General features: G+C 47.7%; 1 protein-coding gene across 1 annotated transcript in view; it reads left to right on the top strand.

The window, feature by feature from the left end:
• Positions 1–3,731, top strand: part of RET (ret proto-oncogene) — a 29,195-nt gene extending 25,464 nt beyond the window's left edge. Inside the window, exons 18-20 of the mRNA XM_054729333.1 lie at positions 347–446; positions 2,153–2,240; positions 3,574–3,731. Of these exons, the coding sequence (XP_054585308.1) occupies positions 347–446; positions 2,153–2,240; positions 3,574–3,731 (346 nt within the window). The remainder of the gene's footprint in view (positions 1–346; positions 447–2,152; positions 2,241–3,573) is intronic.
• The last annotated feature ends 8,462 nt before the right edge of the window (positions 3,732–12,193 follow it).

The following is a 12,193-nucleotide window of genomic DNA, read 5'->3' as shown; positions in this document are numbered from 1 at the left end:
AACTTTCTGTGTGTCTCCACACCTAGTTCAACCTTCAGGAGAGTTTGAAGGCCTGGCATTGCCCACTCAGCCACCATAGTGGGCACGGTTAGCTAGCTACCAGTGTCTTTGAAAGGGACTTGAAAACAAATCTCCCTCAAGGGACAGGAAGCTTACAGTGCTGGGCACCCTGAGCCCCGATGACCCCTCACCCTGGCCCAGCTCAGAGAAGGATGTCAATAATGCAGAAACTGCTTTGGGGCTCAGGAACAGAGCCCCCCCAGACCCCTGGCACTGTGCCGGGTGTGGTGGCTGTGACAAGGGGGTCCTTGCTGGGTCATAGCCACCCGTCTGCTCTTCCCACCAGGTACAGCCTGATGCTGCAGTGCTGGAAGCAGGAGCCAGACAAGAGGCCAGTGTTTGCCGACATCAGCAAAGACCTGGAGAAGATGATGGTTAAGAGAAGAGTGAGTACCTAGAGCAGATCCCCAGTGTGGGCCACCAACGGGCTGGACGTGGCAGTGGGAGGGGGAGGCGTGGGGGGAGGGGTTCCAGCCCAACCCAGGTCCACGGAGGTCCCTGCACAGGGGCAGAGTGAGGCTATGCAGGGGAGATGGCCATGCTGACCACGGAGGGCACCAGGCCCCTTGGGCTTCTTTTCAAATCATGAAGACACCAAGACTTTTAGCATGACACCTGGAAGAGCTCTCAAAAGACAGGTGTATGAGAGAATCATTCCAAGCCAAACAAAATCACAGGAAAAAGTGGGCATGAATGTCCTCAGTGCAGATGTGCTGAGGGGCCCGGCTGAGGGACGGACTAGGGAGTGGCACACCAGCCCCTCTAAAGGACCCCTTGGTGCAGCCGCATGTGACCTGTAGGAAAACGAGTTCCATGTGTCAGGTCTTCTGAGTTTTAAGGGATATTTATGCTACCTTTCCCAGTTTTTAATGTTAGCAACTCATTTACATTTTCAAAAGCTCAGTGTAGGCCAAACAAAACAGATCTGAGGCCATATTCAGCCGTGTGCCTTCAGTTTAAACTCTGTAGGAAAATGAGAAAGTCAACAAAGTTTCAGCTAATATTTATGGAGCAGTTGCTGTGCACTCTGTTCTGCCTTAGATCATGGAAACGCAAGTAAACATGCACAGACCCTGCCCTCGTGGCGTTTACATCGGCGTTTCATCCTCACATGTACACATTTCCCAACGGTTGTAATTTCTTCAAACAGGAAAAGCAAGATGCATGGTCTAGGCCAGTGGTCGGCAAACCGCGGCTCGCGAGCCACATGCGGCTCTTTGGCCCCTTGAGTGTTCTAAAGCTACTTCTTCAAAATAGACTCGCCCAGGCCGAAAACCGACTTCTGCGCATGGGCCACGAAGTTTCAATCGCACTGTACGTGCGCGCCCGCACGTGGTATTTTGTGGAAGAGCCACACTCAAGGGGCCAAAGAGCTGCATGTGGCTCGCGAGCCGCAGTTTGCCGACCACTGGTCTAGGCCAGTGGTCGGCAAACTCATTAGTCAACAGAGCCAAATATCAACAGTACAACGATGGAAATTTCTTTTTGAGAGCCAAATTTTTTAAGCTTAAACTTCTTCTAACGCCACTTCTTCAAAATAGACTTGCCCAGGCCGTGGTGTTTTGTGGAAGAGCCACACTCAAGGGGCCAAAGAGCCGCATGTGGCTCGCGAGCCGCAGTTTGCCGACCACGGGTCTAGGCCATTTGTAGTGAAACCCAACATCAGCGTATCACTCGAGCAAAGCCTCCAATCCCATTAACGCAGGGTCCCCCTAAACAAGTGACAGCTGATGCCGGGACGGCCTTCCCGGGACAGTGCTGAGAAGCAGGCAGGAAAATGCTGGGGCTGTTCTCCACACATTTCACCAGGGCGGTGCTGCATGCGGCCTAGATAGGACCAGAACAATAACGGAGGACATTCCTGCCCCCAAGAAGGTGACTTTCTGGTGGGGAGCAGTGAGGACTATGGAACAGGGCCAGGTGGTGCAGGTGCTGGGAGACCTCAGAGCTGGCAATCTGGTGCGGAGCTCGGGTCTCTTGGAGAAGCCAGTAGACTGGCATCGGATGAGACAAGGCCAGGGCTTCTGCCCAGGGGCATGTCCCTCGTGGCACATGTTGGGAGGAGTGGTGACCAGGCATCTCTCTGTTCCAGGACTACTTGGATCTGGCCGCGTCCACCCCATCCGACTCCCTGCTTTACGATGACGGCCTCTCGGAAGAGGAGATGCCCCTGGTGGACTGTAATAATGCTCCCCTCCCTCGAACCCTCCCCTCCACGTGGATTGAAAACAAACTCTATGGTAGAATTTCACATGCATTTACTAGATTCTAGCGACTCTGTTCCTCTCTGCACTATCCTTACTCTCTGGAATGCTTTTTTAAGAGTCTTTCTGGTCTGAATGAAACCAAAGTCCACTCTGAACCTTTTTCTTTGTAATGTCTGATTTTGCATCCGTTTACATTCAGGCATTTTTGCAACTATGTTTTTTTAAAGGATGTGAAAATAAGTGTAATTACTATACTGCCCAGCAATTTAAGACGATAAAGAAAGAGAGCAGGGCAGAACACTCAGGGGACGTTGAGACTATGATGAATAAGTCATTTCTGGGGTGGGTATCAAGTCATAGTACTTGTAATTTAACTACTGGAACACACTTACCCAAACTGGGGGGCGGGGGGGTTGATTTAAAAAGGAGGAGCCAGCAGCACGCGCCTGCACTGAGCGCAGCCAGTGGCCCCAGACCCGGTCTGGGTGGGCGGGTGCCCAGCCACAGGCCAGCACCGGGAGGTCACACGCGGGCAGCTGTTTTCACATCCTTTGCGTTACACACTGTCACGGCGGTTGTCACTTAGGAAGTCGGTGCTGAAAGCTAGAGCAGGTGCTTCTTGGAAGAACGTAGTCTGTGGTGCTGTGGTCTCGCAATGGACAGTAAATACGGTTCTTGCCAAAACTCCTCCTTTTGTCTTCAATTAAATACTTGAATTTTTTCTGTTTTCTAACCTCATCATTGATTTTGATTTTGATTTTTTTGAAATCTTGGTGTTTCGAGCATTTTTCAGCTGAGCGTGTTCCCTCTGCATGCCTCCCGGGTCACTCGATTCCTCGCTGGCTTTGGGTCTGGTGCTCGTGCCTCTGTCCTGGCGCCGCTGTGGGCTCCCCTGTGTGCACTCTTGATCTGGAAGAACCTCTCCTCCGGGGTAGACTGGGGGGGAAGACAGGGGGAACTCTTTATGGAAGCTGCCCGCTGCAGTAAGCCACTGGGTACAGCGACGAGCTGATGCTCCATGCTGCCTTAGAAAACGAGTTAAAGAGGCCCACAGATAGATGTCAGATCTGAGTGTCTGAAACTTAAAAAAGTCAAAGCTGGTCCTTTCTGGTCAGTTACCAAGAGAGCTCGTGACAGTTCCCCTGAGCACATGCTTCGCAAACCTGGAGCAGGAGCCCATTCGTGTAATGGGCACAGACACCAGAGTTTGGTTGGAACCTCAGAGGGAGTTTTGCCAAGCCCTTACTGTCTGCACATGAAGTGGGGGTTCTTCAGTGCAGAGCAAATGATCTGTTTTCATTTTTAGGCATGTCAGACCCGAACTGGCCTGAGGAGAGTCCTGTACCACTCACGAGAGCCGATGGCACTAGCACTGGGTGTCCGCGCTATGCCAATGATAGTGTATATGCTAACTGGATGGTTTCACCCTCAGCGGCACAATTAACGGACTCGTTTGATAGTTAACATTTCTTTGTGAAAGGTAATGGACTCACAAGGAGAGGACACTTGCCGAGGCGGTCCACCGGCCCTCGCCGTGCCCTTTCCGCTGGCTGGCGGTTTTTCCCTCCCAGCAGACGCCGTGCACTGGATGGGAGTCCGGTCCCGGGTGTAGGTCCCTCCTCCTCCGCAGCCCTCGGCAGCGCCAGTGCCGGTCTGTGTTCATCAGGGATCACCGTGCTCTGTGCTCACACGTTTGGGCCCCTCACTCACTACCTGATCTCTTTGATTCTCCTGGTTGCCACCCAACAAGGCAACGAGATGTAAACATGAAGCACACGCCCCCCCCCCCAGCCCCCCACAAAGGCAGCAAGGACAAAACTGGCCCAAAGGACCTGACGGTGTGGAGAACGGGAGCCCGGCAAGGCCGAGTGTTGGTGTCAAAACCTGCCGGGGCTGGCGTGGGAGAAGGGGTCTTGGCACAGCCCTGGGCTCAGGATTTGGGATCCTGAGATTTTTTTTTTTTTTTAATTAAAAGAAAACCTTTTCTTAGGAAGACATTTGATTTTCTTTATCATGATTAAAATGATTCTTAGATTAGCACAATGGAGAGATTTGATGCCATACTTGCTGTGTAGACAGGCGGTGTCGGGAGAGAGCTCACAGACACATTTCCCCCATCACTGAGTGGTCACTTCCTGGTCTAGAACAGGACGAAGGAAGGGGGTGCTTGTGGAGTGGCCTCCAGTCCAGGCAGAGAGGTGGCAGCTGGGAGCCCACCCCAGCCTTCCGTCCACTGCGTGCCGAGCACCAGAAAGCGGAGGCTCATCTCACACCTCAGGAGTGGGCGGAGCTGGTGCTCAGCGCACAGGGGACTGTTCAGCTAGTTACGTTAGAAGTAGCATTGACAATGGCCAAGGACCTCCTCCCCTCTGATTTCAGCTCTGATGTGGAAAAGACAGTGTTCTGGCTCTCATAGAGCTTGTGTGGAAAAGTACGTGTATCCACGCTTCCCGTGTGTGGACTTAACGCTGCTATAGCAAGACATTTTTGTTTCTTAGATTCTGACCGTGACTCATAAGCTTGTCATTCTTCTCTGCCTGTTTGTGGTCAGAGACACTGCGCTCCTCCCAGCTTGGGGGGAGGGGGAGCTTGTGGAAAGTCCTGGTGGCTCTTCTGTTTGTCTCAGCACCGTAACTTCCCAGGGGAGGATCGGTTACCAAACACTGCCTGGCCTTCGGACAGAACGCACCGGGGAAGGACTTACTCGTAGGTTTATTACAAGACTGTGTTTTAGAGGCATTACATAAAAGCAGTAACATTAATGGCGTTTTTGTGGCCAAGAAGACTCGGCTGAGTATGTGCTGGAGCCTCGTGGTGTGTGCGCACTCGGTACACCCCCAGAGAAAGAGCTGGAAAAACACTTACTGGAGACGCAAGGCGGCTGTAGCTGGAGCTGTTTTTTAGATACCCTATTAGTTCTTTTACCAATGTCTCGTTGAAAGCTTTTGGTTTCAGGCGTGCTTAACGCTAGTCTTATTAAATAAGGGTAAACTTTCAAATTATTAAAAATGCCTACTCAGTAAGTGAGTTGCTGTAGCAGGTTTGTTAGCAGGGTGAGGACTCCGAGTCCAAGTGACCCTTGACTGTTAACCTAACTGTCTAGTCCTGAGCTATAAAAGTACTCATGCCTACTAGTCCTCTCAATTTTCATGCATATATGCAGAAGTTACTAAGTATTTAAGTGTTGCTGAGTATTAAGTAGCAATCTGTCAGTTATGAAAATTTGTACAATCTATTTATGAAAGGTTATTAAAACCATACCATGTTCATTTGTTTTTGTAAATCAAGGTGACTAAGAAAATAATTTTAGTTATGTAAATAAAATCATATATCATAAAATGTGTAAACTTCTTTCCTCTATTTAACTTCCTAACTGGGAACATCAGGGTTTTTGTTTTGAGGTTTCAGTGCAAGGATTAAAATGTCACAAGGGGATCTGTTGGGGAAGCCCCTGGGGAACTCACAGTGGTGGGAGGTCAGGAGGCTCTCGGGGGTCGTACGGACTCGTCTTGCACAGTATGTAGGTGAACAGGCACATTGACCGTGACTTGAAAATCCAGCCAGTCCCGCTATGCAAAGAATCCCTGCCTTCAGGTTTCCTTCCCAAGAATAGAGCAGCAGCCAAGGCCAAGTTCAGGTGTTTATGGTTCCCTGGCAGTGTGCTTGCCACTTGTTTCTTGCAGCTGGAGTCGGACAGTTGTGGGGGAGAGGATGTAAAATGCAGAGTCATGACTGAGAGTCCACTGGGAGTTGGAGGGAAAACTATGAAGCACTCTCAAGTTTAAGATACCGAGTGCTTCGGTTTCCATCTTCCCGTTGGACTGGGCAGAAATCCTATGAGCTCCTCCTCAAAGTTCTGGCAAGGAGCAGGTGGGTCCGTCGGCAAACACGAGTTGTTGCCACCATAAATCTGACGTGGGGTTGCCGAGGGCCTGTGCCATTTCCTCGGTCAGGCGTACGCACACATGTGCACACACAGGCTGCCCACGCCCCGGGCACTGCAGCTGCTGGCCCCAGTGCCTGAGTCTGCTGTTTCCTCCTTCAATCGACTACAGGGACTGGAAATAAACCTAATGTTTAGGCTCAAGTTATTTGCTACAGCGTTTACCTCTGAATGTTTAGAAACCCATGACGAGGAAAGTGAATACTAACATACTAAACGCCCCTTTACATGACCATAGGAGTTTGTGTCTGGTTTTTCTTTTCATTTGTCTCTGGTTTATTTTTCTTAAAAAGCACATTCTCCGCCAGCCTCCACAACAATCCCTTCCCACCACAAGGCCAGCTTATTTGGGTGCAATGTCTAAGAAAATGACTTGGACACATAGTTTACATATAAAAGAAAATTTGAAAGAAAAGCACAATTTCTTGCAGTACAACCCCACCCCCTCCACACACACACACACGCACACACGCACACACACAGTAAATGGCTTTCTCTCCTTCCTCCAACACATTCACACAAAGGATATTTAGTTGGTGGTGTTCAGGGTGGTTCTGGGAAATGCCTAAGAAATCCTGTGAAATTCTATGGCCCTGGGAGATGTAGTGAGAGTGGATCTGAAGGTGCAGCATGGGGTGCATGTCAGCATAAAGGCACGTGTGGAGTTTACCCTCTGCTCATGGGCCATTACGTGCAGAAATGCCCCTCCACTGATCCGGCCTGCCCTGTCCTCATCCCTTCTCCAACGCAGCAGCCTTGATGGCCTGTTAGAACTGTGTGGAGTCCCCCACCTCTTTAGGAAGCTAGGACTCCCACGAAGGATTATCTTACCTAAGATGATACGAAACCAGAACGCGTAGGTAGAGAAGTTTGCGATTTGAGGCACGCCACCCTGTCCTGCGGCTGAGGCTGGGTGGGTGGTTGTCTAACGGCTGGGAGAAGAAGCTTCACTCCTCAAGTTCATGGGGCACACACTGAACACCCACAAGAAAGCACGGTTAGTCTCTGCGACTCGGGTTTCCATTGCCGTGTCAAGTGACAAGGTACCTTTGCAGATGTTTCTGACGTGTTAAAACACAGGACCTGGCCAACAGGATCTCTCAGCGGGAGCCCAGGCAAGACAGCACGACAGGGAGCCATCTGGCTGCAGGCTGCAGGGACGTGGATCACGGGGAGCTGGGCCAGGCAGCGTGGAGGGAGCAAAGGCCTGAGACTACTCCCACCACTGTGACTTCAAGACTTCTGTCCCACACCAGGGAAGACCATAATCCTGCATCCCTTCCGATGACACTGAACAATTCAAGTTCAAAATGTGGGCAGGCAAGGTAAGGAAAGTGCATTCTAAAACTGAAAATACAAAAAGAAAAGTTTTTTTTTGAGAAGGAAGTCATTTTGATGCTTCAATACAGAACAGTATTTACCAGGCACCACACTGTCAAGTTCTTGAATAAAATTGCATAGTCCATTTTAAATGTCCATGTTTTTGTTGATCTTGGTTAATTTGTACATAGCACCAAAGGAAACCATATTTTCTGGCTGCTCTTGTTTCTCACCTGCCCCCACCCCCAGTCCCTTTCTGCACTTGTCATTTCCCCACTGAGGAAAGCCAATCCTGTGGGTTGAGAGGGGTCTAGCCCAGGAGAAGGAAGAGCTACCTGAGGCAAGGGACTTGCAGGAAGCCCATACAGTGCCTGCCTCGCAGCCCCTGGCCTGGGAGCTCTTCTCACCAAGGTCATATGACTGGCTCCATATTGTGCCTTTCTTCTGAGAGTTTTAAAGACCTTGAAATTTTTCCTGAAGGCTCTGGCCACAGGGCCTGAGAGGCCAGGAACACCCAAAGGGTTTGGGAGACTTCATGAATGTCTAGGGGTGGGGGGACGATTATAGGAAATGATTTTTAAGACTAGGAATAATACAGAGGAGGGGAAGATTCTGGTCTCTCTCAAGACAGTCGTTAAAAGAAGTATTGTGGGAGAAAATTGTATTTTTAAAGAGAGGCCAAATGATCTATAACCATTTGTAGAAATAAAGACCACCCAAGGAGAACAAGCAGAAGCTACTTATTCTGAACTTGCTATAGCAGGGGACTCCACTCCTATTTTGGCAGACACTCAAGGCAGGCAGAGGAGTCCGAGACTCCATAGTGGGAACAAAAGGAGGGGGGAAGACCTCAGAGGTGGTTGGCATGGCAAAGCGGGAGGCTTTCGCTAGAAGCAGGGCATGTTATGTGCCTCACCCGGGACATATTTGGCTTTCTTAGCTGGTTTTGAGTTGGAAATGGGAGCACAAAGTAGAGAAGCTAGCAGTCATTGACCAAGTCTTGATTATTCTGGGCTGATTACTGCCAAGGTTGTGGGTTAGAGTTCTTTGGTTATATGTAGTCTAGCCATTGTCTGTTTGCGTATTCTCTCAGTTCCCAAATTTGGTTTTTTGGGTTTTTTTGCTTGTAGGTTGAAAATTTCAAGGAAGTCCAATGGGGAGAAAACAATGACATCTGGAATACTTTCAACAATAAACTTTAAAAAGAAAAATTAAAGGAAGTGAAAAATCCAGATCTTTACCACTTTAAGATTGATCATTCAGTCATCTCCATGGTCAACAACATCATGAAGTCTTCTTGATCTTTCTGTTATATCATCACGGTGATCATCTGACAAGAAAATAACTGTGCAGAAGCATTTCAGACCCTGGATAGAATGCCATAAACCATCATGATCACTATGACAACAACAAGAACAATTAGTAATCTCTGTAAGGTGCTTTGAACCAAGAACTCCAAGCCAAGAACAAGTCCTATATAGGCCAAGAAGATCCACTTTAGAGAGCCATTTTTGAGAGCTTTTGCCTTAAGGCATCATATCTCCTGGTCCATCTTCCTGGTTTCGAGGATCCAAGTATTGTATTAGGAATGGCACAGACCATGACTAACCCACAAGAAATCTAGAGCAATGTCCATCATTGTCATGCCAAACAGTTGGGATTGATCTGTGTTCCATCTAGGGAAGAGATGGTACCACTAATGACGTTTGTCAGAGTTAGTGATAAGTTTCTTATAATTCTACTAGAGGCCCGGTGCACGACATTCATGCACTTAGGGAAAGGGGTCCCCTCAGCCCGGCCTGCGCCCTCTCGCAGTCCAGGATCCCCCGGGCGATGTCTGCCTGCCGGCTTAGGCCTGGGGAGCGGGCCTAAACCAGCAGGCAGACATCCCCCAAGGGGTTCTTAGTGCTGCAGTGGAGGCGTGAAAGGCTCCCGCCACCACCACTGCACTTGCCAGCCATGAGCCTGGCTTCTGGCTCGTGGCTCCTTAGCACTGCCTCAGAGGTGGGAGAAGCTCCTGCCACTGCCACTGCGCTCACCAACTGTGAGCCCGGCTTCTGGCTGAGTGGCACTCCCCCTGTGGGAGTGCACTGACCACCAGGGGGCAGCTCCTGCATTGAGCGTCTGCCCCCTGGTGGTCTGTGTGCGTCATAGAGACTGGTCATTCCACTATTAGGTCGATTTGCATATTAGTCTTTTATTATATAGGATATGTATAACTCCCACCAATTGAAATCTGCTAAACAATGAGCAAGTAATTCCCCCAGGAAGAGCACTGAATAATTAAGGGTGACTTCCTTTTGGAGCTCATGTCTGAATCAGAATTTTCAGCCTTGATGATTTATAGAATTAGGACTTCTATGTACAGACAAGTTTTGAAATACTATTCCTACATGCATGAGATGTTAGTCTGAAGCAAACAGAACCAGGCATCCTAACCACAAAAGATATATCTGGCAGGGACACATGGAGATCTAGGGGGGAAATCTGTTCATAACAGAAGGCCAGAGCCAGGCCTTACATCAGCTGGTTACATGTTTGGACCCTATAGTGGTATCTTACAAGAAGCAAGTATTTGGCTTATCACCCTCTGAAGGTTGAATTTAAATTTAGGGTGTGATTGGTAGACTCTAACAATTGGTTCTTTTTCTGGGAAAGCAGGATACTAGCAGTCACAGATTAACTTATTTAAAGTAATTTGTTCATGATACTGCAAATGGATCTTCAATGAGATTGGAATTTCCCAGAGGTTTTCATTGTGGAGGTTTGGTGACTGGTAAGATTAAGGCAGTGCATACTGTTTGGGATAATCTAACAATGCCATTAGGATTAGAGTTAATATATTCTGACCTAACAATTACATAAAGAGGAGAAATGAGAGGAAAAGGCCAATTATTGGTAAATGACAACCTGGGGTCTATAGGAAATAAGAAGAATGGTTACATGCAAACGTAAAAAAAACAGAACAGAAATTAGACAGGGATCTTGGGTAGAAGTTGTCCACAAACCTAGGTCATGTGTTCATTCTACAAGTCTTGAGTTAGCTGTCTGCCTCTGAAGATTGGTTGCTTTTAGAAGATCTCTGAGAATCCTCAGTTTGAAGTCGCCTATTGGAGTAGCCTTCCAATTGTGCGGAATTCCAGATTTCTTCTTTAGTTGTAAACATGAATCCAGGGATAGATGCCATAGTTTTGTTTTTGTGACACATTCAAATCTAAAACATATTGAAATCCCATGGAGGGTGGAAACTAGATAATATCCACCTGAAGGTGTTCAAAGGGCCCTTGAGACTCTGGTTTCTGACCGTGTTCCACTTTTATAGTTCTTCCTGGATTATGTTGTTGACTGATGACACATGACCCAAAAATAACCTCTGGTCTCTTTAAAGCTTCTCTTCCAGTGTTGATTTAAGTTAGTAATCAATTTATGCTCTATGAGTAGTTTGGGGGAGAAATTTAGCTAAATATCTATTTGAACTCCTCTGATGCTACCAAGCAACTATCTTGGGAGCACCACAGATTATGTAAATGAAGAGCACAGTCAGATTCCTCCCACTCTTCCTTTTCAGAATCAGGGACTAAACAGTGGTGTTTTATAATGGCCTCTTTCAGTCCCTGCAGAGAGTTATCCTTGGAGGGTTTGGATTTGGTCATGACCTTGGTTAAGACCTTGTTTGTCAGGATCATCTGCTAGAACATTTCCTTTTAGCTTCAACATTATCTCTTTTTGCAGCCAACTCTCTAGGAAATAGAGTGCATCTAAAAGTTGCTTAACTTCCTATCCATTTTGGTCAGGGTTCTAAAATCCCCAAATCATGTACTACTACAAAAGCATCTTTGGCTATCTGTATATATGTTTACTGTCTATTCTTTGATTAGTTGACAAGTGCTAAAAAATTAAATAGGTTCTGCCATCTGGGCTGATTTTACTTCAGATAAGAGGACTAGATTCTAAAAGAGACCTTAAGTTAGTGAAAGAGTATGCTGTTGGATAACTTCCAGCTTCAGTTTTGAGGTATCAACAAACAATATTAGGTAAGGGTTCTCAATGGGAGACTAATAAATCTGAGTGAGGTACAGAGAGTTCCCTAATTATCTGAGGTTAGATCATCACAAGGCTCCTCTCCTTCCACTAGCAGGATGCAGGGTGTTGTGGCAGTGAATAGTAATAGGAGAAGGAGAGTAATAGAATTTCGTAAGAGGTTAATCAACTGGCTAATAAGTGTTGAGTTCTCAGTCGGTAGTAATGTCTGTCCTGCAGGCAGAACCATGAGGTCAAGTAGTGAGCCTAAAAATAGCTCAGCAGAAGCATTAAGCAATTTTGCAGCAGATCACAAGGAGGGTAAGTCTTTGCACGTGGTCAAGGGAAGGCTATAGTGAGCCATAGGTTTTTGGATGGTTCCCACTTAACTCCAAGGGCAGCTTGAGATTGGTCATACACAAATAGACAAAATGGCTTTAGTTGTTATGAATGATTAGGGAAGGGGCCTATTGAGAAGCTGTCTTCAGGTTCCAGAAGTCCTGACCAGGTTGGGCTCTCAGAGGAGAGAACCAATTTCTGAGAACCTAGTCAATTCATAACAAGGTATCAGAGCACCTAAACATATAAAGCAAATACTGAAGGACATAAGGGAGAGATCAACAGTAATAGAGTCATAGTAAGG

Source organism: Eptesicus fuscus, chromosome 17 (assembly GCF_027574615.1).
Source record: "Eptesicus fuscus isolate TK198812 chromosome 17, DD_ASM_mEF_20220401, whole genome shotgun sequence".
Lineage (NCBI taxonomy): Eukaryota > Metazoa > Chordata > Mammalia > Chiroptera > Vespertilionidae > Eptesicus > Eptesicus fuscus.
This window is presented reverse-complemented; position numbering and strand designations above follow the sequence as displayed.